This window comes from Onychomys torridus, chromosome 5, assembly GCF_903995425.1.
Source record: "Onychomys torridus chromosome 5, mOncTor1.1, whole genome shotgun sequence".
In the NCBI taxonomy this organism is placed as follows: domain Eukaryota; kingdom Metazoa; phylum Chordata; class Mammalia; order Rodentia; family Cricetidae; genus Onychomys; species Onychomys torridus.
In genome coordinates, this window is record NC_050447.1 from 129,059,882 (window position 1) to 129,087,425 (window position 27,544).

The following is a 27,544-nucleotide window of genomic DNA, read 5'->3' on the forward strand; positions in this document are numbered from 1 at the left end:
GTCACTGTCATTTCAGTGGGAAATCTTGGAAGAGATAATACATAATCCTTCCTTCCTTCCTTCTCCCCTCTATAAGTTTCCAGAAGCATTCCTGGTGGTGATGTGCAGACAGATCCTGGGGCCCTTTAGGGACACCAACTTTTAACCCACTAGAAGGCTCCTAGCCAGCAGCTTCCTGGGCTGTCCAGTGTCCTCTCACAGTGTGATCTTACACCTGTCTGTCTGTAGGGGGCTCCTGTCTGCTGCTCGTGGTGCAGCTGACAGACATTGGTGGCTTTTAGGAGCAACAGGAAAAAGCAGTCTGTGTGAGCCTTCTGAATTCCTCCTGTTTGCTGGCAGAGCTGCCCTGTCAAGTGCACCTCCTCACACAGGTGTGGTCCGCTGCTCTCAAGTTCACCCTAATTCTGCTTCATTTAAAACTCTAGGGTCCAGAGTAGCTCCCAAATTTCCCGGCATCACGAACCATCAGCACCCCGCTCCCTCCCTCATGAAGCTCACCACCTGACGATTCGACTCCTTCAATAAAGAACTATTCCTGTAATGCTTGCCAGGCCCTGTGCTAGGAGCTAAGTGTATTACCCAAGAGATGGGAGAGGGAGGCACAGCCACTGCACTGAAGTCACAGTGATGGCCTCCGATATGGTTGACACATGGGGCACTCCATACAAATCCTCTGACTCCAACACTTAGCTTGTGCATGTGGTCAGGGCTCAGTGAATCTTTCACAAGTAGGTCATTCCAGATGAATTACTGAATGAAAGGCCTGATCACTGGTGTGGTCAGGAAGTGTGAGAGGCGAACCTGCGGGCTGTTCTCCAAGGCCCTGGCCTGGTTTCGTATATTAGAACACAGGCTCTGGATATATAGTGTGGACGAGGACAGTGGGAACACAATTGTCATCCCAGAGGAAAGGCGGCCAGAAGTAAAGACTGAGCTTGGGTAAGGGGTTGAGGGGGACAGGGGCTGATTAAAGACCCTCAGATCCTCCCCACTAAATTAGCCTGTGTCTGATTTATGTCCACTATCCTCTTGGTGCACTAATTTTTTTTTTTCATTTCATTTTCTAGATTTATTCTAGAATCCCAAAGGAAAAGACTATCTTCACAAAGTCCATATACAAAAAGCAAGGGGAAAACTGTAGACAAAGACTGAGGAGAGGTGCTAGGCCTTATTGAATGTCCTTTGTCAGGTGAGTTTTACCAGGGAACTCTTACTTCCTGAAGAAAATAAACTGGACAAAAGACAAGGCAATGCATACTACTAGGTAGGAGAAACCACTATGAGGGGAAAGTATGGAACAACACAGACTAATAAAGCAGAAAAGGGGGTCCAGAAGGAGTCTTCTTATCCTAGGAAGTCTGTGTGATCGAGGCAGTACCTCTGATCAGGGGAAATATGGGGTCTTCAATTACTTGTGCTGGGGTAACCAGCTTTACCAAATGAAACAAAACTAAGGTTGATCTTTGTCTTACACCATACATCAGGATAAATTCAAATGCTTCAAAATAAGAATATGAAAAATGAAACCAATAAAAACAGCATTTCCCAATGGTGTGAATAACTACTCCCCGCCCATTCTCACACAGGTGACCCTAAAGTCTGGTGTGTAAATGACCACTCCCCGCCCATTCTCACACAGGTGACCCTAAAGTCTGGTGTGTAAATGACCACTCCCCGCCCATTCTCACACAGGTGACCCTAAGTCTGGTGTGTAAATGACCACTCCCCGCCCATTCTCACACAGGTGACCCTAAAGTCTGGTGTGTAAATGACCACTCCCCGCCCATTCTCACACAGGTGACCCTAAAGTCTGGTGTGTAAATGACCACTCCCCGTCCATTCTCACACAGGTGACCCTGATTAAAGTCAGTGGTGTGCAAACACAAAAAGCTTCATTAGAATCGGGAGAGGAATGAGAAAGTGTAATAGAAGTGAAAATGCATTATGTATACGTACAAATTGTCAAACAATACATATGGCTGGGGTAATGACTTAGCAGCTAAAGGCTCTTGCCACTGGGCTTGATAAAACCTGAGTTCAATCTTAGGAACCTAACTACCAAAAGTTGTTTCTGACTTCCACACATGTGCCAGGGAAGCACGCTCATGTACACACACACATACAATATAATAAGTACAAAGTGTGTGTGTGTGTGTGTGTGTGTGTGTGTGTGTGTGTGTGTGTCCTTCTGAACAGTGACTCAAAGTCCAGCAGAAATGGACTAATGAAGACATCATATCAGGATCTGGAGATTAGCTCAGAAGTTAGGAGTACTGCCTACTCTTGTAGAGGACCTGGGTTCAGTTCCCAGCACATACATGGAGGCTCACAACTATCTGTAACTTCAGTTCTAAAGGACCTGACCTCCACTGTACACACATAGTATACTTACATACATACAGGCAAAACACCCACACACATAAAATAAAAAGAAATAAATTTTTTAAAGATGTTATACAACTATTTAAAGAAAAGAAAATAACTAAGGTTTCTTAATATAATAACTGAAAGTTAAGTAAAAGTAAGAAATGATATTAAAATCAATAAATAAAGACAAGCTAACATTTTTAAGAGCTCCAGCAGAATGAGAAATTGGAGTATCACTGGTGAAATGTAAATGCTGTGGCTTGGCCTGGGGATGACTCTGTGGCAACAGCATTTCCCAGACTGATAACCCATGTTCAATCACAAGGTGATGTGCAAGATGTGGGGCAGAGACCCGAGGATCACCCAGAAGCTTCCAGACCTAGAGTACACAGGAAACAGCAGAAAGGAGACCCAGCCTCAAGAAGAGACAGTGAGAACTGACTCCCAGAAACTGTCCTCTGACCTCCATGCGCCCTGCAGCACTTGCACAACAGTATGCGCCTGCACACATGCTCGTATACACACACACACACACACACACACACACACACACACACACACACACCTTTACAACATGAAACTTACTGACAGAACCACAGATTACGTATCGTTGACGAAGAGAACTCATAAGCTGGAAGACTCGGGGCACTTACCCAGATCAGAAGTGCTTATCTAGAACGTTCAGTAAGAGATGGGGAACAAAATAAGACTAACAGAGTGGGATAAACACTAAAACATGTTAAATCTGTAATCTAAAAGAGAGACTGAGATACTGTCAAGTTCACAAACAACCTGAAGAGTATCTACCATCAAGAGATGCACATTCAGGTTGTGCCATGCTTTGTGAAACCATACTATAAGCTCCTCTTGGCCAAAGAAAAAGAGACCTTTAATGTAAAACTTGTCTGTTCTTCTGCAGACAATGGTGGTATAAATAAAAACGTCAGACTGCCACTTTAAGAGACATCATGGGGGGTGGGGGAAAACTGAAAGAAATGCCTGGAAAGGGGTCATTTCAGGGTCAGGTAGAAACTCCCTGGAATCTACAAGGATGACCCCAGCTAAGACTCTTAGAAATAATGGATACATAAACTGAACTGGCCATCTTCTGTGACCAGGCAAGACTTCCAGTGGACACCGACCCAGCCATATAACCTTCGACCTACATCTGTCCTGCCTATGAGATAGGCTGGGTAAAGGTGGCACAGAGATTGTGGGAGTGGCCAACCAATGACTGGTCCAGCCTGAAATCCATGCCACGAGAGTGAGCCAACCCCTGATACATCTGGAGTGCCAGGACCCAGAGGCTGGATGGCCCAGAGACCTAGGATAGAACCAAACATGACTAGAAAAAACAATGTCAATGTAATGATGCCTAATGACATTCTGTTATTCCCACAGATTGGTGACTACCCCAACTGTCATCAGAGAGGCTTTATTTAGATGTAGAGACCCATAGTCAAATATTAGGCCTAGCTTGGGGAATCCTGCTGAAGAGAGGGAGAAGAATTGTAGGAACCAGAGGGGTCAAAGATATCCCAAGAAAACCCACAGAATCAACCAACCTGGGCTCCTAGAAGCTCAGACTGAACTGAGAACCAGGGAGCCTGCAATGGGACTCACCTAGGCCTTCTGCATATATATGACAGTTGTGTAGCTTAGTCTTCTTGTGGGACTCCTAACAGTGGAAGCAGGGGCTGTCTGACTCTTTTTGGGGGACCCTCATACTGGGTTGGATTCTTCATACTGGGTTGCCTAGCCCAGCCTTAATACAAGGCAAAGTGCTTAGTCTTACTACAACTTGGTATGCCATGTTTAGTTGATATCCATGGGAGACCTGCCCTTTTCTGAATAGAAATGGAGGAGGAGCGGATGGGGGGATGGAGACAGAGGGGAGCTGGAGGGGAGAGACTGGAAGGAGAAGAGGAAGGGGAAACTTTGGTCAAGATGTAAAATAAATATTTTAAAAAGAGAGAGACAGAGACAGAGAGGACACAGAGAGCCTTCATGCTCACTGAAGTTTTTAGGCACTGTGGTTTACCTTCAATAAGGCAGAGATTTTCAACAAGTATACAAATATGTGTGAACATCTATATAAACAATTCACCTCAACATAGACGTCACACTCTTGGCCAAAAACAAAACAAAACAAAAAACAACAACAGGAAAGAAAAAAAAAACCTCAAAATAGAACACAGATCTATTCTCTACAGAGAATAAAAACCATGAAATTCCTAGCAGGTAACAGGAGAAAACCTAGGTGTCTTTGGGTTTGAGGAACCCTCGACAGGCCATCTGTGAAAGAAAGAACATCTGATAGGTTAGCCTTTGTTGAAACTCACTAACACTTGTGTCAAGGACTGGCAATGAAGCACAATGGCAAGGCATTGCCCGGAACCTGTGAGGTCCCAGGGTCAATCCCCAGAACCACATGAACAAAGAAAAAAAGAAGAGATGCTGTCAGGAGGACCAGTGAGGTGAGTGTGGTGGTATTCGCCTACAATCTCAGCACTTGGGATGCTGAAGCAGGAGGATTCTGAGTTTAAGCTCACCCTAGCCCTTACTGACATAGATACATAGTGATTTCTAGGCCAGCCTGGACTACAGCCTTCAAACCTGGAGGGGAGTGAGGGGGGGGCAATGCAGAGTGTGGTGGCACATGCATGCCTTTAATCCCAGCACCTGAGAGGCAGATCTCTGCGAGTTCCAGGCCAACTCATTTACACAATGAGTTCCAGGCAAGCCAGGGCTGCACAATGAGACCCTATCTCAAAACAACAAAGTAAACATACAAATAAGCCTAAGCACTATGTTATAATATAAATAAAGTCTGATACACATGTGTGATCCAACCCTGGGCCCTGGAAGAGAATGGGGATCTGGGACAACTACTTCAGAGTGCCCACCCAGGTCCCATCTGCTCCTGGACAAGTTCACGGACTTTTTAGGAAAGCCTGATTAGCTGGTGTAATCCCTAACAACAACTATGTATGTCTTTATACCCACAGGTCAGTGTAATCTTCACCCCTCATCAAAGAAATTTCCCTTTGCAACAGAGAAACCACAGGCAATCAAAATGCAGAGCTGTGGAGTCCAGACTGAATGGATACATCTACAAAGCATTCTTGCACCTAAGGCTCTGGAAACACTGCAAAAAAGAGGACAAAAAAAACCAAACCAAAACAAAACAAAAAACTGTAGTAAGAGCCAAAGAATGGGGAACTCGTTTTGTCTCCTAGTAATGTCAGAAGCTACTCCCATAGTCTCACCATGACTGCCCAGACGAGAGCTGAGCAAGGATGGCACCAATGGACACACCAAGGTGGAGAGGGGAAAACCCACAAGGCTTGGGAGCAGGACAGGCAGTCTTCACCAGGGAAGAAGAGCACATCAACCATTGGTCCAGTACCAAATGGTCAGCTCTGAAAACATACATGCAAGTAACACATGAACTGAGCAGGTTATTATTGGTGAAATTATTAAGGCCACTCCACGTAGTTAAAAGGGAGGTTTATTTTGTGGGGTAACTTACAAATGAAGGGAAAGGTTGCAGGGTCTGGGAAAGGTATGGCGCAGTCTGGCGGTGTTGTCTGGAGAACTCTGTTCTGTCTACCTCCAGTGTCCAGGGTCCCAGAACCAAGAGAGACCTCTCCTCTCACTCCTGGGTCTTCAGCTTCCTCCCTCAGCCCTGCCTTGTGGGCGTGACCATTACTGAAGCCTCAGTGGGGGTTGGAACTTCCAGGCCAATGCTGGGATGGCTACCCACTACATCTCCCCCTTTTGTCTAAATAAGAAGGTTCTAACCTAATACAAGACTATATACAAAGAAATGGTTATCAAATATTGTCCAGGAGTAATGAGGGATAATGACCTAGATAAGTTGGAATTACAATAAATGCAAACAATATCAAGCAAAAAACACATACTAAAATCCAGGGAAGTCTAGAGCGTGGGTAGGTGGCATGTTACAAAGATCATTCCAAAAGGTGTCCTATCCTAAGGAACCTGAGTCTAATACTTAATATATTCTATCTAAGATATTATAAATGTATATATACTAAGTTGTAACTATAACTGCTAGTCTTCAACCTCATCAAAGACCTGAGAAGGAATATAATAATACCTGAGAAATGGGAGAAGGACGCAAGCAACTTTCAGGAGTCATGCAAGAGTAGACAGAGCTGGCAGCCTGGACAGTCACCTAATGTTTCTCAGCATCGTTGGTGCATTCAAATTGGCTACAGGCCTAGAGTGTCTGACAGACTATTTTCAGAAGCAGGAATTCTAAAAGACCAACTTACCCTGTCTTGGCAAAGTATAGTGGTCACTTTCCTTGTGTCCTGCTTGTCCACAAAGGACAGCATTTGTACTGTCAGCAGTTGAGGCAAGGGCAAGTATTTGCCCAGTAGGCCATTTTGTGCCAAGAAGACAAACTTCCAAATAGAAATGTCTTAGAAGCCCAACATTCTCTCAGGATCAAATTGGTGCTGCCAGGAGCAATTGTGTCTCCCAGTCAGGGAACCATCCCGGCTAGCTCAGTCGGTAGAGCATGAGACTCTTAATCTCAGGGTCGTGGGTTCATGCCCCATGTTGGGCGCCAGATATTGGTGAAATTATTAAGGCCACTCCACATAGTTAAAAGGGAGGTTTATTTTGTGGGGTAACTTACAAATGAAGGGATAGATTGTAGGGTCTGGCAAAAGTATGGCGCAGTCCAGCGGTGTTGTCTGGAGAACTCTGCTCTGTCCAGTGTCCAGGGTCCCAGAACCAAGAGAGACCTCTCCTCTCACTCCTGGGTCTTCAGCTTCCTCCCTCAGCCCTGCCTTGTGGGCGTGACCGTTACTGAAGCCTCAATGGGGGTTGGAACTTCCAGGCCAATGCTGGGATGGCTATCCACTACAGGTTATAGTTAGGAATATATATGTAAATAACATATATGTATTTGCATGCAGTAACAATGAAAGAAGAGGCCATGGATTTGAAGGAGTGTGGGGAAGGTTTGGGGGGGTAGAAGGGAAGGGAAAAGTAATTGTATTATCTCAAAAATCAAAAGTAAAAGGAAGGAAGGAAGAAGGAAGAAACAAACTAAAGCAGTATGGAGGGCTCTAAGAACTCAGTCTGGGAGCTCTACAGAGCATATGCAATGGAGGAAGCCCTGCTGCACCTCCACATCTTGGGCAGGCCTACCCTTGGCTCCCAGGCTGTTCCCTCTAGCCTAAAGCATACCCCAAGGGAATCCGTTAACTGCTGACAGCACTCAGTTAAGGAAACAGTGCTGAACCATTCTTGTCCAAGGGTCCCCTGGAGCCATCCATCCCCTCAGGAGATGAAGGGCTGAGGTGGCAGGTGGCATAGCTCCTTCATTTCCTTAGTCACTTGACAGTCCACTTTGTAAGACTGTGCACCAATTCTGTAATTTGTTAGCAAAAAAGAACACTGATAGTTCATGTTAGTGACAACCAGACTAAAACTGTTCACTCCTGCTCAGAAGCTGCAGCGCCAGCTGCTCCCTCTGGTTGCTGGGATTACAGGTGCGTTTCAGTTTCCTAAACTTTCAAACACAAAATACTCACAAAGCCAGACAAGGAAACAGATCTGAATGCCCTCTGCACAGCGACCTTTAAATTTCAGTAGCCACCTTTCTTTTTGTTGCAACCCTGACTTCTTAAAAATGTTGGCTTCTCATTTCCGTTTTGTTTTAATTTAAAGACAATGAGGTTAGTATTGGCCTTTCAGGAATAGTGTCATGCACACAAAGGATGCAGGCATTCCAAGGGCTGCGGAGCACCACAGAGCTCAGCCTGAATAGATTCCTCTTTCACTGTATTTTTAGCTGTGTTAGTTCAGGACACACTGGGGTGTCCCAGAAAGGAAAGCATAAAAGAGATTTGGGCCTCATTTTAAGGAAAGTGACAGATGAACTAACCGCAGGCCATGCCTAAGGCAACCTTCAGTCTGTACGACCTTTTCTTTTTCTCCTCAGAAGTGGCAAGTGTGACAGTTGCTAGTTGCAAGGCACATCTGTGTAACAAGGTATGTTGCTGCTAGAGAGATTCCCTCTCCCCTTTCCCTAAGAGATGGGGTAGGAATGAGCTGTGGCATATGCGACATTTAGCTGGAGTTAGAGACCAGAAGTCACATGGTGCATGGGTAAGGACCACCATTTTGTTGGCAGACCACGGGTTGGCAAGAAAACATCTTGCAGTCCTGCCTTGTTCGTGGGTTGTAGTACAGGCAGGCCCAAGACCCGAACCTCATTCAGGCTGAATAGTGGCCATCAGATCACCCGGTGGGGGGACTGCTTTCCAAGTTAGGAGCTAGTCCTGAAACTTCACAACCATTAGTTAGTGCTGACCTGCAGCATTGACCATGAGAGGACATGGGAAGGCTCTGGCCAGGGATGAGATGGGAGAAGGAAGACCAAAATTAGAAACATGGAGGGTGGGGCTTGGGAAATGGAATGAAAAAGTAGGGATGAGCAATATGCAAATGCTGTCTTCATTATTCTATTCTATACATTTATAGATTTGACAGAAAAGCCACAGGCCACCACCTTGTCCTCCTACAAGATGCAAATAACATGACACTAGGTTTTTAAACAGCCCGGCTTTGACTCCCATCAATGGTCCTGAGGGATGGTCTATTTTGGTAGCTGGTAGTCAGTATTTCCCAGTCTGCTTAACTACGTGACACCCTTTGCTAGTGGACTTCCTTTTGGTACACAGGCTTAAGTCTCTAGAAAGTTAAATACAGAATAAGGTGTGTGATGAGATCACCTAACAGGGTGTCTGGACAAAACAGTAAAGTGGTCTGATCACCAAGAACAAGGCCTGTTCTCTCTCAGGACTTGGGCTGAGAGCCACAAAGGTTCTTCCTTCCAGGGCAAGCTTCTTGAAGGCAGAGCTCTTATCTCTAGTCCCAGGGCAACGGTGACTCACATAGCATGAGCACACTGCTTCCCAAGGAAACTAACTTAGATAGTTCAGCACTATCTACATTACGGGTTCTCTGTGGAGGAGACCTAGGTGTTCCTAGGTCCAGCTTGGAGAGTCAATGCCAAGCCAGAACAAATAAGGTGACACTCTGTGTCTCCTAACTTAGCTCTCCTCAGATGCCACCTTTTCTGGGCTTGGTGTCCCTGACTGTGTCATAGCAAAGCTTTCCTATAGGTATTTCTTATTTTACTCTCTTTCTTTCTTTCTTTTTTTTTTTTCTTTTCTTTTTTTTTTTTTTTTTTTTTTTTTTTTTGCTAGAGCTGAGGACCAAACCCAGGGCCTTGCGCTTGCTAGGCAAGTGCTCTACCACTGAGCTAAATCCCCAACCCCTTATTTTACTTACTTACTTACTTACTTTCTTTTCTTCTCTCTCTCTCTCTCTCTCTCTCTCTCTCTCTCTCTCTCTCTCTTTCTCTCTCAAGGAAATATGGATCTGGTCATCCCCTGATTTTAGCCACAGACACTATAACATCACTTAAATGTCATCCCACACCAAGGAACTCCCAGGGGAGCAAGAGTAATGTCCCATGTCTTTTCTAATTTTTTTTTTAGATTTATTTATTTTATATGTATGAGTGTTTTGCCTGTATATATGAGCACCACCTTGAAGACACCAGATTCCTGACACTGGAGTTACAGACAGTTCAGTTGTGAGCTGCCACGTGGGTGCTGAGAATTGAACTCAGGTCCTCTGGAAAAGCAGTCTGTGCTCTTAACCTCTGAGCCATCTCTCCAGCCCCCAAGTCCCATTTCTTACACCATACTTCCCACTGTCGACACTGTGCTGAGCTCAGGGAGAGGCTCTATGGTTTTCTGGGACTGCAGCAAGAGCCAAATTTCCTTCAAATAAAGTTCATCATAAAGTCCCTCGGGGAGCTGCAAAGGCAGTGCAGTTAAGAGTGGTTGCTGCCCTTGCAGAGGACCAGTTCGGTTCCCAGCATCTATGTCAAGCAGCTCACAATTGCCCATGACTCCAGTTCCAGGGGATCCTATGCCCCCTTGTGGCCTCCGCAGGCACCTGCACTCACATTCACATACTCTCCCCACACCCTACACACATACATATATACATGATTCAAAAGAAAATAAATCTTTTTTTAAGATCCCCAATACTATGAGATCAAACTTGATGGCTGGGTAGAATCTGCCCTTGACTGCCTCACAGTTCCCCATGTTAACACACCTGTCTTGTTCTGTTGCTGATTGTGTAATATGAAATACAAGCTATGTGTTTTAGAAGCCGCATCAGTATACACAGTACTCTCAAGAGGTAGGGCTGCTCTGATCTCTTGGCTGGGAGACCAAGAGCCAGGAGGCTATATAGCAAAGCTGAGGCATTCCAGGGACAAGCAGACAACTGGGTCTGGGAAAGGGTTGGGCCAGGCTTTGACCACAGTGCAGGGGTTTGGGAAAGAAGGCTGTTAGACCCAGGCTTCTTCCAGATGGTGCCGCTCACTCCTTTTAGCCTCAGCAGATATCTGACCGGGCTCCTCACCCAAGAGTCAGAATCAACGCCAGCTTCAAGTTTCAGAGCAATATGCACTACCACCTCCTCACATCCCTCCATCCTTAAGAGGAATAGGAAAGACAAGTTGCATGGCTGATCCTGAAAATACAATTTCCACAGGGTGTAACCATGCTCCTAGCCTCTGATTCAAAGGGCAACACCAGCTCAATACCTTCCCAGGCTTGTTTGGCCTCAGCTCTGGCATAATTGGCCAAGAGCTGGGCCCTCTCAGCTCCTCCATAGCCTGGAAAATCCTTCACATTTCCAAGAATGTTTCAGAACTCAAGACACAGGGGACCTTTAGCACCAGAAGAAAGAGTTTGCCAAGGATGTGTCTTGAAGTGTCCAATGATGGAGACTTTCAGAAGAGTCCAGCAACAGTTCTAAGACATCCTGTGGGTGCCTAGGGAGACCAGGTCCATGGATCAGTGGGAGAGATAAGTCACAGTGGGCAAGGACAGCTCCCCTTACCATCCTTTAAGTGTCAACCCAGACACCTCAGAATAGAACTTGTGGAGACTGCCTACCTCTCTATGTTTTCCTTTGGCACATGGAATACACCATCACGAGGACTCTGCAGCTGCTTCTTCCTCTGCCTTAGAGCTCACTGGGGCAGGGCTGGGTTGCTCATCTTACAAACAGTAAAGCAGCCCTAGGTCAGAGTGACAGTTAATACTGTCAGCTTGGCAGGACCTAGAATCACCCAGGAGACACACCAGGGCATGTATATAAGAGAGTTTCTAATTGGGTTAATTAAGGCAGGAAAGCCTACCCTAAATACAGGCAGTAGCATCCTATGTGCTGGTATCCTAGACAGAGTGAAGAGGAGATAGCAAGCTCAACCAGCATCCATGTTTCCTGACTGGCCAGTGTGAGCAGCCATCATCTCCTGCCACTGTCTCCTGCTATGGGCGACTCTACCTTCAAACTGTGAGCCAGAATCAAGTCATTAAGTCAGGGTTCTTGTCCCAGAAACAAGACTAACACAGCTGGTCACTGAGGGACTCTCCTGTGTCTCCAGCAGCCCTTCCAAAGGTAGGAGGCCAGCTCATCTTTCAAATGGACATCCCCAATGCCATGTCTGCCATGGTTTAACTTCTCCCAAGTCTGGGCCATGCAGAGAAGAAGGCAATCTCTCTGCAGGGTGCAGGGAACTAGACATACAGAGCAGTTTTAACAACATCCTCAGGAGATAGTTTCGGACACCTGCTCACTGTCCCACTTCTGCCACCCAGCACAGGTGGTCCTATCTCAGCATTGCCTGTCACTTTCCTGTACCTGTTCTGGAACGAAGTTCTCTGGGGTGGGATGGGCCTGGCGTCTGTAGCAAACGTATCACAGCCCACAGTGAGGATCTGCAGGTGAATGAGACTTCCCTGCAGCACCCGCCTTGTATCACAGCACAGTATCCAATGCTCATCTTGACTAGACTCCAAGATGATGGAAGGCTGATCTCTGCTTTCTTTGCATACCTTCCTAATGCCTGTGTGTGGGACTAGCACCCGGCAGGTGTGGAGCGCAGGAGAACTGACCATAGAAACCTCCCCAGCTCTTGCAGTACAGCCTGACACCAAGGCCCTCCCCAGGCCTATGGGGGCATCTCCTCCCGACCCCCTAAAGTTTTCCCTGACGGTGAATCTCCAGCCCAGGGTTGATCAGGCACCCCTTTGCTCTGCTCATGCCCACTCTGCACACAGCACTTACTCTGGATGGAGCTCCACAGGGCAGCGCTTGTTCTGCCCTGTCACTGTGTTCTCATGCAGGGCACAGCACAGTACCTGGCAAACAGTAGGTACTCAATAAGTGTGCAAGATGAGTGAGAAAGGGTCTTCAATAAAACGAAAGCAACGGCAGAACAGGAAGTGGAGTCAGTCCCCCTCTCCTTTCACTAAGGACCCCAAAGCAAGACTGAGAGCAGGGAGACACCTAGAACTTCCAGCTACCCCTGCCTGTCCCATTCTGACCCACAGACGGAGTGCTGGGACCCTCTGAGAGCAGTCCCAGTGCATGCAGCAGTGTTCTGAGGGCTCGCTGGACACAGCCTCTGTGCTCCCCTGATGCCTCTCCATCAAGACACAGGATACAGGGACCTCACAGGTGACAGTGCAGCGCTGACCACTCTGGGTATGTTCCTGAGTTACATGGGCCAGGCATGTGATGGGCAGTGTCGGGGATGTTCATGCCAAGGACTGAAGCCGTGTACAGGCAGATACAGTGTGTATTCCGTTAGCAACAGCCCTACTGGAAAAGCTTTACAGAATAAAACATCTCACACTTCACTGCGCTGCTTCCCCAGTCATGGGCTGCCCCTGCTGACCTTCTCCATTATGAGCACCACCACGCACGACCATAGCAGGAGGGACCAGGGTAGGTGCAACATGATCAAGGTCTCCAGAGCCATGCAAAAGGGTCTTTACCTCAGACTCCTCAGTAGTGGGCTCAGATCCGTAAGGAAATAGGCACAGACAAGACACTTGTACAGACACCCGTGGGGCAATAGGGAACAGCTGCCTGAGATGTGGGAGCAACGGTACTGTCCCCTCACACCTCACTAACCAAACAAAAGTAGCTCTGGGGAAGAAATGAAACTTATACTGCATTGAACCTACTAAGAGTGTCTGTGGCAGCAGGGGCATCATGGTGTGTGGAGGCCAAGACAATGGCTTTCCCATCTTGCTCTAAAAAAGCTGCAATGGTACCCAGAGAGCAAGGATATCTGTCTCCATCTGAGCTGTAAGCAAAGCGGGCCCAGAAAGGTGAAGTGACTTAGCTTGGCCACAATGTGTGCAGAACTACGGAGTCCTCTGCTTTCTCTCCAGTCACCCTCCCGTCCCTCTGGCTGTCGATGCTGCCCATCATGTCCCCACACAGTCAGCTTCAGTTATCAACCTGATACACCTGGGAAGAGGGAGCCTCAACCAAGGAACTGACTCCAACAGACTGGCCTGTGGGTATGTCTGTGGGGCATTTTCTTGATTGCTAATTGATGCAGGAGGACCCACCGACTGTGGGCAGTGCCATCGTGGGCAGGTGGGCCTGGGCTGTGTGAGAAAAGGAGCTGAGCACAAAGCTGGGAGCAGGCCAGTAGGCCGTACCCCATAGGCTCTCTTTTCAGTTCCCATCCCAAGTTTCTGACTTGGCTTCGCCTGATGAAGAATCGTAACCTGGAAGCTAAATAAACTCTCTCCTTCCACCAAATGACTCTTCATCATTGTTTTACCACAGGAACCAAGAAACAACCAGAACACTGGGTACTCCACCTCAATTCTAGGCTGTTTCCTCACCTACAGAGTGAGAACCATGCCCAGCCCACACTAACAGGTTTGTCACCTGTGAGCACATTTCCCAAGCAGAAAGTCAAAAGTCTCAAAATATGTGTAAATGCCTCATGACTCCAACAAAATGACTACTTTTCAAAGCTTCAGAATCACGAGAATGTCACCTTCCTCACGACTGTGTCTGCTCCAGGGAGGCCTGAGACTTGCTGTGGGGAGAGGTGTGGGCAATCCTGGAGCAGTCCAGCAACTCCGCTACTAGCTCTGCCAGTTTAGAAGAGGTGCCCCGTCTTGCTCAACCTCTTCTCTTAGAGGAGAGGCGGCCACAAGAACCAGGGAGCTACTTCCTAGTACCCAGGAAGCTCACCCCATTAATAAGTGCCATTACAAAAGACAGCAGCATCTGGGTCTTCTGGGCCCCTTAAAGGGTGTGTGCAGACTAGGCGAGTCCTCTTACACTCTGAGGCCTTGTTTTCTCTTCACTAAAACCAGGGACAAATCTGTCCTTGCCCGGCTGGTCTCCCACAATGGGGCCACAATGTGAGATCAGACCTGTGCGAACGAAGGACCACAGGCCTGAGAAAGACCAGGCAAGAAGAGTTCAAGGTGAGACTTAAGGCACCCCACTGAGCTCAAGAGCAAGAAAACCCACAGGAAGCAATGAGGATGTGGAACAGGAGCATAAGAACCAGCTTTTCTTCCACCCAGGGCCAGTTTGAGCACTAAGAAGGGAAGGGGAGGGGTGCAGAACGTCTGAAGGACAGAAGAAAGCCACCTAGGATGTACAGAAGGAGAGAAATGACAGAAAATCTCTATTTTATAACCACCATAGATTTCAAGGTCATCCTCAGCTCTGTAGAGTTGGCTGGGCTACATGAGACTTTGTCTCAATAAACACATAAATAATAGTCCAAACCCCAACTCTTATTCAACATACCCACCACAGTCTAAGGGCTCTTGAGGGTTAAGATCATCTTGGGAGACTAAAGACACTGGCTGAGGGATGGCTGCGGTAAGAGATGTGCAGAAAGCTGGTATCTGCCACTTCAGATGAATGAGGAATGGGACAAGCCCACACCAGGTGCAGAGAGTCAGAGTCAACACCACCCCTGCTTCGCCTGCAAAGCAAGGCCGAAATCTCCTATCACGAGAGCAGCCCAGACTGAAGAACATTCGACAAGATAAGTGGCATGGATGCTTTAAAATGTCAGTGCAGGGCTGGAGAGATGGCTCAGAGGTTAAGAGCACTGCTTACTCTTCCAAAGGTCCTGAGTTCAATTCCCGGAAACCACATGGTGGCTCACAACCATCTGTAATGAGATCTGGCACCCTCTTCTGGCCTGCAGGAATATGTGCACTGTATACATAATAAATAAATAAATTTTAAAAAAATGTCACTGCAACGAGAGACTAAGCCTGGAGCCCTTCAAAATGACACAGGACTAGGCAAACCTGATGGATACGTGCAATCCAAGATACTGAAATGGATCCTGAATCAAGAAAGAAATCCAAAGTCAAAGATGACAGTATTAGGGTAACTCTGAAAACATAAATATGAGGTACCTAACTGCCAAAAATAAATACAGAAGAGTCAGTGCACAAAAATGTGGGGGAGCCAAGTAATCGAGGTAAAATGTTAGCAACTTGTGGTGGTATTGTGTTCCCCAAAATATTGTGCACACTACTAAACTTACCTGGGGTCAGAGAACAGGACGGCCACAATATTAAACATAGAGGTTAGGCAGTAGTGGCGCACACCTTTAATCCCAGCACTCGGGAGGCAGAGCCAGGCAGATCCCTGTGAGTTCAAGGTCACACTGGAAATAGCCAGGCATGGTGACTCACACTTTTAATCCCAGAAAGTGAGCCTTTAATCCCAGGGAGTGATGGCAGAAAACAGATATATAAGGCGTGAAGACCAGAAACTAAAAAAACATTTGGCTGGTTAAGCTTTCAGGCTTTTGAGCAGTAGTTCAGCTGAGATCCATTCTGGATGAGGACTCAAAGCTTCCAGTCTGCGGAAACAGGATCAGCTGAGGAAGTGGCAGGTGAGGTAGCTGTGGCTTGTTCTGTCTCTCTGATCTTCCAGCAATTACCCCAATAACTGGCCTTGGGTTTGATTTTATTAATAAGAACTTTCAAGATTCCTGCTACAGCAACTGGCAGATCCAGGTAAAAATGATTCTTGTTCCTAGTCTGTGACTTTTTCAGGAATTTAAAGAAGCTTCTTTAAGTAGGAAAAGATCCTGTAAGTCCTTGGTAAGCTCACAGACCCACCACATCCACCCCACAGTGCCACAGCTGGCTTGGGAACTAACCTGTCAGGTATTCCAGGACGGCAGCCATGTATACAGGAGCCCCCACGCCGATCCGATATTTAGGGTGGCCTTTCTTGATGTACCGCAGCATCCGTCCCACAGGGAATATGACTCCTGCCTTGGCTGACCGGGAGGTCTTAGTCGATTTCTTCTTCCCTCCACGGCTCGACATGGCGGTGGCCCCAGAAGCAGATCAGCAAGTTCACTTCGAAGGTAAGAAGCACACAGTCAGGGACACTGGGGACAGCTCACTACCCATTTTCCAGGTACACTGTGGTCTCTTGATTGGAACAGAGGACAGACACAGCAGGCAGCTGCTGAGCCCACTTAGCCTGCCAAGTCATTTATGTGCTTGGAAAGAGTTGTCTGAGCCTCGCAAAGAGAATATACAGTTTTGTATATTTCATCCTGTGACTTCAATTTTATTGATCACTTCCATTTAAATGTTATATTGACAATGACTGCTCTTAAGTGTCTTGCCTTTATGCCTCATGGTGTAAAAACATAATAAAAATAATGGGATTTCCTATTATGTTCTACACCTCTTTAACAACTGTATTTTTATGTACTTGAGACTGGAATAATAAATCTGCAGTAAAAAGGAAAGAAAACCAGGGTCTTCACCTAGAACAAGGACATAAAACTAAGAGGCTGGAATCTGTAATGAAAATTGTGTTATCTCTCCTAGGACCCTGGCCTATGACAGGCAAGAGCAGTGAGGAAAAGCCAGATGCCACCACAGGTGGCAGTTGAAAGAGGCCTTCTGAGCACATGCAGTCCACTGGGCTGCCTTGGAGAAGAGGCGTCTCTGGCTTTGCTTCATCTACTCCCACCACACAGCCCTTGCCCAGAGGATGCTCTTCAGCACCTGCCATGACTGGACTTGACTCATCCAACGTTAACCAGGTGGTCACAGGGATCTGCAAAGTTCTTCCCTCCTCCTCCTCTCTACCCTGCAGGCCAGGCAATCTTGTCACACACACATCTGAATGTGTCCCAGCCCTGACCTAAAAGCTTACTAGGACCACCTCAAATCCCAAGATAAGAAAAATCATGATCTTTAGCCACCACTTGCAATGCCATAGAAATCCAGGCCCGCAACACAAATCTAACTTGGCTTCACATCACTGTGAGTTAAACTCCGACACAGAGATTCGTGGGGTACCCCACAAAGGTCCTCCTGCTTTTCAAAAACTCTTCACACATCTGCACTGACTCTCCCCCTCATCAGACCTTCTTTGGCCCCTTTCTCTATGCTGTCAGTCATCCCTGACCTGCTGCTGTCCAGAATCTCAGCTCCATGAGCTTCAGGCCACAGCAGTGATGGCCCTGATTCCAGCTTCTCCAACAGACTGCAAGTGGATGGCAGCCCAACCTGAATGCACTTGTAGGGTGGCAAAGGCTTACATGAAGTGTACACTACTGAAACTTCGCTGGGCAAAGGTGGTCCCTGCCCTCCCAAGGAGGCGGCAAGAGAAATGGTTAATAATAACTCAAGAGTCACTTAAATTATAAGTGAACAAATGTAAAACTGGAGTGTGAAGCCAGTGTGGGTGCTGAAGGATACCTGTGAGGGATACTGGGTGATTCTGGAGTCTCCCTGATGCAATCCTATTGCTCACTGAACCAAATGAACAGGTCTCCCAGATGCTAAGACTCTGAGGTCAGGCTCCATGATATGTGGGCCTTCCAGTTCTAAAGACTGTGCCTGTGAGCACAAAGGCTCCAGGGCTAGAAGTTCTTGTTATTCTGACATTCTTTATCTTGGGTGCTGCGGTCCACACCAACATCTGCCTGCTAGAGACACAGCTGTGAGGGCCACAGACAACAAAATTCCTGGGCATGCTGGGGCAGCCACATTGCAGCAGAGGTAAGGCAGCTCCAGCTACTGCCAGGAACCCTGCACTGTGCCAGATCCAAGGTCTTAAGGTCTTGGGACGATTAAAGCGGGTCAGAAGCAATGAGCTGACCTCTGTGGCCACACTGTTCCAGGACACACCATGCACAGGTACCTGGGCTCACTGAGCATGCAGTGTGGGTGGCACATATGTACCTGTTTGCAGAGAGTTGTCACTGATTCCTACAATCTTTGGCTTAGCAAATGCATATCACAGACCAACAACCCGAGATCTTCAGAGCTTTTATTGCCAGTGTCTCTCCCCTCTTTCTGCAGGAGCAGCCTGTGGTCAGGGATGATTGCCAGCAGCTCAGCACCTTTATGACATATGCACAGACCAGCTGTTCCCCCAGAAGACCTACAGGTCTGTCTGGGCTGCCTCTTGTGGACACCTGTGGTCACTGGAGGCTGTAAGTACCAGGATCTGCCAAGTCCTACACATGCTCACTCTTTAAGAGTGATATTCCTTTTGTTTCCTTCTCTGACAGTAGCCAAGAGTCTTTATACAAAAAAGCTAAGGATACTCTGTCCCTATGTCAGTGTATAGCTGGCTACCAGACTCCTATGGCAAAGGCCCACGTATCAGTCCTACAGGCACCTTAAGGTTCTCGGGGTCTCTAGGCCTCATCAGTGGCAATACTGTACACCATACAACCCAAGCAGGAGTAAGTGTGGCCCCTATTTCCTGCTAGCCTCCACAGCCCCCAAGTAATAACAAAGTTTTGCCCAAGCCATCTGCAGAACTTCCCCACCCCCTCACCTGCTTTACATTTTAACCTCTCATTGTAGTTAACAGCAGGCTTTCTCCAGACCAGAGCCACTTCTGCCTCCTCCCCATCTCCCTGAGGTCCAAGAAAGCATCTTTATCTATTTCTGCAGCACTGTTTCCTGGTATCCTTGCTGGCTCAGGAGCCCCGGGCCATCTCTGACATCCTGTGCCCATCATCACCCTGTTTCTCCCACATGGAATGGCCTCTGTTCACACACACCACCCTTCTCGACCCTGGCCATAGCCAGAAAGACCACTGTTCCACGTGTGCATAGCCTTGTATCAGCTTGTGTATGTGCCTGCACAATTCAACTGAAATGCCAGTGACTGCATGCCAACCACTGCAGCCTTGATCCCCAAAGCCACTGTGCTGGTAAGGAACATCCCCACATCTCATCATGGTGTCCGAGGCTTCACTAATGCAGTAGCCCATTGGTTCTGCCATGGCAGGTGGGTGGCTGTGGTTCTGTTACACTCGGGTGTTCTTTCTGGACTTCTATCTATAGTTCCCCAAGCTATGAAAGAATTCTATGGCCTGAGCCTCCTCACCTCCAGCAGCGCATGTGGGTTTTAAGCATCCTTTGCCCAATTACTTCCTACCTGCAGTCTCCAGAGAAGCCTGTGTGCGTGCCAGGTCCTGCCTGCTCTGAGGTCTCTGGTGTATGGGCAGCTCAGCTCTCCTGTATGGAAAGTGGCCATGGGAGAAGAGGCTATAGATCAGGCATCGTGATCTATAGTGAGTTCCACACCTGACCTGCTTTATGGCTCTACTAGTGGGCATGTGGCCTTGTTCAAGTGACTTAACCCCTCTGAATCTTTTGTCTTCATGTGTCAGTTAGAGATGATGGCAGAAAGGACCTTGAAGTATTGGTGGGAAAATTGGTTGAGTGTGTAAGGGGGCTGACACTCTGAGCCACAGCTCAACTGTTAACCAAGACACAGTACATGTAAGACAAGAAACAGCAACTCCTTGTATGGCAGGCCTTAGACACTTGTCCTGATCAGGGCACTATTGCTAAGCTGCCATTAAATAAGTCTCTACAACTTATTTCTCACTCATAAAAATCCCTGCTATGCTTTAGACATGATGACCCCCAAAGGAATCACGTGTTAGATTAGTCTCCATTTTGGGAGATAAGGAGTATTGACTTTAAGAAAGGGGGCTAGTGGGATTCTAGTACTGGCTCATCCAGACTCCTCTGCTTCTTATCATATAATCATGATATGATATGACATGACATGATATAGGATGATATAGGAAGATATATGATATGATATATATGATATGATCATGCTCACCCCACCCCAAAAGGCAGTGTAATGTGTGTCAGGAGGGTCTCATCTAAGTGAAGCTGAGGCTGGCACCACACCCACGAACCTGCAAAACTGTGCACTAAGCAAATTTCTTTGTAAAGTAACCTAGCCTCAGATAGTTCATGAGAGTATCAGAGAAGCAAATACAGGTCCAGAGAAGGTTTCAACGACTGGCAGTCACCTCTTTATGACTCCTAGATCCAGACCCCCATCTCTGACTCTGCCATCTTTAATGCCTCATTCCCAAGGCTGCACAGAAGGGGGGACATCATGGAGGGTAACACATGGATTTTTAGGGGTCAGGTCTCAAAATGGGTACACCACCACTAATCATGATCCACCAGTCAGAACTTGGTTACACATCTATATATAACTACAAGAGGGGTTGTGATAGGCATGACAAACCAGTTTGAAAGCTAACTTTGAAGCCATGGTCTGAGTAGCAAGTATAACCTGTGTCCTACATAGAGCCTGACCTGAGGGAAGGAAAGTCCTACACCATGGACAAGATGACTTTCCAAGCACTCAGCCTCTTCTTAGGACACCACTGCTCCTGGCCAGAGAAGTACCTCTCTCCTTGCTGTGCTCACCATCCAGGAGGGCACCCTATTCAGTCATCCAAAAGGACCCCTCCATTGAAGGTCCCAAACACTCTGAAGACACTAAGAATGCATCCAGTTACCACTACATAATAGCCACTCCTCTGCTGTCACCAGCCCAGGACATGAAGATCCTGCCACCCATCCTAGGAGACTCTGGTTTACATCCCTGTACTCTGGGTTATTTGTGGTTTCAGTAGCTCTGAGGTTTCCTATAGCTCTGGGTATTCAGAAAATAGAAATTTAATCTGGCAGTATGTTTAGGGGTGGTGCCTTTGGGAAATGATTAGGATTAGGCAAGGTCAATAGACAGAGTCCCCATGACTGAACCTTGGTGCCTTTAAAGGGGGAAAAGAGTTTAACACACACACACACACACACACACACACACACACACACACACCCCTTCAACACTTGCTACACTGCATCAATACCTGTTTTCTTAGCTGTCATGGGGCTCCAAACCAATTTCCTCTCCTCACCACTGTAGTCCTGCTTGCTATCTGGTCTGTGGCTGTTTACTTGACATTATAGTGAATGTTCTCCCATCAATAGAGAACAGGGCAGCATGTCCAAAGGCCAAGGACGCAGAGCCATGGCTAGTGGGACATCAGGAGCCTTCTCTGGGGGTTATTCCATATAAGCATTTGTCAAGTCACTGTGAAAGCTGAACCCTTCAAAAGTCAGGGAGTTTGCACCACCTTGGGAGTTCGTGGAAGGAATCATGCCTTGATAGCTGAGACACAAGACACAAAGGGTTATGACCATGGCAATCTTTAACCCTGTTTGCCTTTCTTCTCACACTATTCTGAATGCTTCTGGCCAGAGGAAACTGTTCCTCTTCCTCACAACTGTAAGACACTGACCCACTGATGCTATAGCAGAGGCAGCCTTTACCACGGGTGACCGACATCTTTACTAGTACAACATTAAGATGGTATCAACAAAGAGCCAGACCACACTCACGCTGCCCTAGGATGCATACAGCCTGCAGGATGTAGGCTGTATAAGTAACCAATCAACCAATCAGTGCACTCAACTCACGGGAATGATCAATTCTAAAGACAGTGACTCTGAATAAGTTATTGGTTAGAACTACTAGGGAGATGTGTCAGAGAACCTGAGTCCCAGTCCCAGGCCTGGAGGGGCTACAGGTGCTGAAGACACTATCAATGAGGCCGCCTGCTACAGTCCCCATTCGGGCCTGCATCCACATGCAGGTCACCTTCCTGCCAATGTTGGTCACGAAGGCAAAGCAGAGTCACTCCATTCTGAAGGGCAGGATGGCAAGCCTGTCTGTGGCACTCTCCTGTTTACTCCTTTCCTGCCAGAATATTAACAGTAGCACTGTTGTTCTGTCCCCAGAGACACGTGGCTGCTACACCACCCAAGTTGCACTGCGATTGGTTCAGAACAGAGACCAGTCTTTGTACTCATCAATCAGGAAAAATCTCTCTCCGTTCGCCAAACACTAAATGAACCATCGGCAACCAAAGGAGGGACTACAGACAGAAGAGGTCCCAGCACACGCATGCTGCTCATGTGTCCGGCTTCCAGTGGTGGAGGAAAGCAAACACAAGTGTCATTCACAAGCAGGAAGTGGCTTGTAGCTGGGACCTGAATCTTCACCTTTGAATGTACACCAAGGTGTGCCTCCTGCACTACATGGAGGGACCAGCCCCGCACTCTAAGGGCAACACTACCACTTGCGTTCTCTCCCCCATAAAGGTTGCACTAAATTCCAAGGCAGCTCCTCCAAAAAGCCATTAGAAGAAAACGTGACCTTAAGAAGGCAGGAACCCAGTCAGTCCAGTGTCTGGAAACTTCTGGGTATTTGCTAAGCAGGTGTCCTAGCTAAGAATGAGAGACTGACCACTGCTCTCCTCTCTTGCTCAGAGCCCTTGGAGGCTGCTGACTGCTCTTAGGCTCAACTATGGTTCTGATGAGGATTCCTTGTGATTCTGCCTGCCTGTCCCCTATCCTGAACCTTGGGCTGGACCTCACAGGTCCTCTGCACATGTGATTTCTCAGGCATAAACACTTGCCCCCATCTGTTCTCCCTTGTCTAGCAAACTTCCCCTTGATCTTTCCAGGAAAGATAGAGCTCAATCCCACTAACACAACTGCCCCTCACTCACCTGTTTGCATCTCCTACAGTCCGGTCTCCAGGGCAAGGTCTGGGCATTTCTTGCTCATGACTATATTCCCATTACCTAACCCAGAACAGATTCTTGGGACTAGTGAGTACAAGACACCAACCAGGCAGGGGTGCTGTCAGCAACAAGTCACTGCCTCAGCTCTTCTGAATGTGTGCACCTGAATGGATCAACTCTTAGGTCCAAAGAGGCCAATAAACATACAGATTGAGGGAGGGGCTCAGGATAGGTAAGGGTCCCACTCACCCTCACCCTTTCCCATTTCAAGAATGGGCTCTGAAAAACCCATCAAGAACAAAGGCTACTGCAAATCTCTGTACATCACACAGAGACTATCTCGGTTTTCTAGTTTATTTATTTAAATAAATCTTTAATCAACCTGGGGCGTCATCGGCTCCAAGCTTGTCACTGGGGAAGGAAGGAATGGCTCTTTCTAGGACTCAAGGAAATGGCAGACAGACCTGGACCACTCCCTGACATTGGCCCATTTGGTAAAAAGCCAGCGAGGTGACCACAAGTGAATTTCCAGACAATTCTCAGTGTATTATAATGTGAGCTCTCCCTGCCTCATCGTAAGTTAGCACCTGCTAAAAACAATGTCCTCCCCCTCCCCCACGCCTTACCTAGAGATCAACATTAACAGCAACAAGTGAAAACGAGGGCCCTCAGTTCCAGCAAACTGAGAAAGGGAGAAAAGTCTAAAGTCTCAGGAGTTTCATTATCCTTAAGGGAAAAACCCACAAACTAAAAAAGCTTATCTACTCAGAAGGGTGTGTGAGTCGAGTCGCTGCTGCTCACTTGCTGAATTGTGTTCAGGGTGTATTAGTCCCAGTAGCAGGCACCAAGTGTCCATTTCAGAGCTAATGGCAACTTTGACTGGACATCAGGAACCTAAAGGTGACGGGAGGGGTAGTAGAGTTAGCCCTAGTTTGTCTTCCGCTCCAGCATAAAACTGCTCCAAAGTGGGACTCCCTGCAGCAAAGTCTAGAAACAAAACACTTCCTCTCTTTTAACAGTAAAACCTCAAACCACAGAGGTGTCAGCAAGGAAGAAGGCAAACGGGAAAAACCCTCTAATTGTCTATTCTTCTAAGCTGTTTATTGGATCATTAAAACCTTACAAAGACTTCATAATGATTGTAATTGTAGGAGCCAAGGTCTGTCTTAACTGCTTGTTCAAAAGTCACTCACTTTCAAACTCAGAGAACATGTCCCCTACAATTCTTCTAAAAGACTCAAGCGATCTTCTGCGCAGCAATCAGAGTTATCAGCGGTCTCTACGGGCGTGGGGACAGGGCTCAACATCTTGCACACCTGTTGTCAGGTGACCCAGCCAGCAGCATCTCGTGCCTTCCATCTCCACTCACCCCACCCCCAGAGACTCTTCTCAGCTGTCCCTCTGCGCGCGGGGCGCCTACGGCCTTCCGGAGTCACCTTAAAATAACACCTCCCCACCACAAAGCAAACAAAAGGCGAGCGAAAGCAGCGGGGCTTCCATGGCTCCTCTCCAGCCTGCCCTGGCCTGGGATTCGGATCGCGAGTGGTCCCCAGGCCTCCCCTGCTCAAGACCTCGCGGTGGGCCCCCTCCAACCGGCCACACAACGGCCCAAGGCTCGCGCCCCACTTATTGTGCCCGGGAGGACACGCGCGGGCTGGCGGCGCGCGACCAAGTACAACTCCGAGCACAGACGCTCCGGGCCCGGGCGATTCGGCCGGTCAGGGCCGCGGGGCCTCGGTGTCCTCGGGCCGTATCACCTCTGGCTCTACCGCCGAAGGAGAGACTCGATCAGCCCCGTTCCCACAAAGCGCCCCGGCGGGGGCAGGGGTGCGTCTCCAAGAGAAGTTGGTTTCCGGGTTTGCTTTCCGAACAAAACCACCCGGACCCGCGCGCTGCCCGGGTAGGGCCTTGGCGGGCTCCGGGCAACCCGAGGACCCGGGGCAAGCACCCAAGCTCTCCCGGACGCCAGGCAGGGACGCTGCGCACGGCGGCGGGAGGGCGCGCGGGGCCCAGACGGTGCGGACCGGCAGCCTGCGATTCTGAGGCCCGCGCAGCACTTACCGGGCGGCTGCAAGGTGTGGGGCCCGAACCCTGTCGGCCGCTCGCGCCGCTCCGCTCCGCACTCCTGCCGGCCCGCCCACGCCTCCTCGCTTCCCGCCCGCGCGTCCCGCGCTCGCGCCCTCCGCCCGGCTCCGCTGGAACCAGTGAACTGGAACCACTCGCGGCGGCCCCGGGATTCCCACAATGCACAGCGCTCTGCTCGTCACATCCCTTCCCGGCCTCGCGCGTCCGGCCACCCCTCCCCGCGCTACCCGGCGCCCCGGCCTTGACCCCGGCCTGCGCCGGAGCCCTGGACGTCAACGACTCCAGCCTCGGGTGCACCCAAACCTGGCGGCACGCCCTATCCCCAGGCATCGGTCTGCGCGCGGGAGCTGCAGGAGTCAGGCCTCGGGAAGATGCTTGTCCAGAGCGCGTCTCAGCCCGTGTCTTCAGTGAGCACCTACTGTGTGACTTGCGCCTCCCCAAGCCCAGTAACGTCGTCCACAAAGACGGAGGATAGTACGATTGCTGTTATTAGGGAACTTCTCCCCAATCAGTGCTAACTCCCTAAAGCCTCAAGCCCGCCTGCTGTCTTTAAATACAAGCAGCATCTGCCTGCCCCAAGATCAGCGGCTGCATCTGGACTCCCTGGATCAGTGGGGTTCTTCATAGCTGGCCTCAAAGTCTGGGCTTGCTTTGTTCATGGAATCGGCTAGCTACCTCCACTAAGCAAACGTTTGTTGACTATTGGCTCTAAGTGGGGATTTGCTGGTGTAAGCAGTGACACTTTAATTACACTTTTATTAAGGAGGGGGAGCAGACAGCCAGAAAAAGGACAGCAAAATCCATCTACAGATCTAAAGACTGTCCCCCATCCCCACCCCCGGGCCCAGGCTGCACTAGAATAGCAGCAAGTATTTGGATTGTGACCCTTACTTTAACAGCTGAACCAGCTCTCCACCTTTACGCATTATTTTAAAGCCACACAAAGCACTAATACCTATCATCCACACATTCATTTCAAGTAAATACCCAGGATGTACTTTGCACCATGCATAAATTTGGGTGGTGGATATAAAATGGTGAACAAAACAAGCAAAAAACAAAAACAAAAACAAAAACAACTCTGCCTTCCTAGGGTTTGCAGTCTGATGGGGAAAGGAAGACAAGAGACAAAGAAATCATGTATTATAGGGTGTAAATTCTGGGAGGAAATGGGGTGGGAAATTAATAGCAAAGGTGAGACAGCGATGTGTTTAAGAGGCCGTCTTGGGGCTGGAGAGACGACAGTGTTTAACAGTACCTTATGCGCTTGCAGAGGACCAGGGTTCTGTTCCCAGCACTCATGCTGCCCCATAACTCCATTCAGGGGATCTGGTGCTCTCTTCTGACATCCATGGGTACCAGGCACCATGTGGTGCACATACACACATGCAGGCAAAACACTGAAACACATAGAATCCAATAAGTAAAGCAATAGCTCAGTAAGAAAGAAACTTTTAAGGAAAGGCCTGAAGGAATAGAGGGAGCAAGCAAAACATGTAGATCTTGGAGGAGCATGTTCCAAGCGTGAGGCTCTGAGGCAGGAACACGTCTGAAACTGTTATGGACCAGAGTGTGAAAATGGAGTTCAGAAAATGAAGGGGAAACATATTAGTTAGACTTTCTGTCACTGTAACAAATACTTGAAAGGAACAATTTAAAGAAGAAATTATTTATTAATTTTTAACTAAATTTCAGAGGTTTCAACCCATAGTCCATGGCTCTAATGATTAGGGCATATAGTGAAACAGGACATCAAAGTGGCAGAGTGCATGACAGAAGCCACTCATGGCAAACAGGAAGCAGAGAGGGGCCAGGACAAGATATACTGCGGTCCTGAGCCCCTTGTACCCTAATTCCTCTCACCAGAACTCAGATCCTAACGTTTCCTAAGCTTCCTCAAATAGTGTGACCAGCTAAAGACCGTGCTTTCAGCAGTGAACTTGTTGTAAGGATGGACATTTCATATTCGAGCCCGTAACATCTGTCCCTGGGTACTAAAGGTTCCGGGTCATCTCATAATGCAAAAGGCAAGAGTCTCCATGGTCTTAATATTCCAATGTTGTTCAAAAGTTCAAGCCTAAAATCTCAAGACTTGAGGCAAATTCTGAACTGTGAGCTGTATAGCAGTGGTTCTCAACCTTCTGAGTGCCCAGGCAGCTAAAACCAGTCCAACATGGTTCTAGGTGCCTTTGTGAACAGGGAACATCTGAGCACACTCCTGTCTAGGGGAAGTCTTCCAAATGAGTTTATAAACTTTATACCCTT

At 48.1% G+C, this 27,544-nt stretch overlaps 1 protein-coding gene across 4 annotated transcripts in view; it reads right to left on the minus strand.

Moving 5' to 3' along the window:
• LOC118584240 (core histone macro-H2A.1) overlaps positions 1 to 25,455 on the minus strand; it is a 65,911-nt gene extending 40,456 nt beyond the window's left edge. For all 4 annotated transcript variants that reach the window (XM_036188348.1, XM_036188346.1, XM_036188347.1 and 1 more), the window contains exons 1-2: positions 25,256 to 25,455; positions 16,463 to 16,667 (exon numbers count right to left, since the gene is read on the minus strand). In XM_036188348.1, the coding sequence (XP_036044241.1) occupies positions 16,463 to 16,634 (172 nt within the window). In that variant the 5' untranslated portion in view covers positions 16,635 to 16,667; positions 25,256 to 25,455. The remainder of the gene's footprint in view (positions 1 to 16,462; positions 16,668 to 25,255) is intronic.
• Positions 25,456 to 27,544: the final 2,089 nt, after the last annotated feature.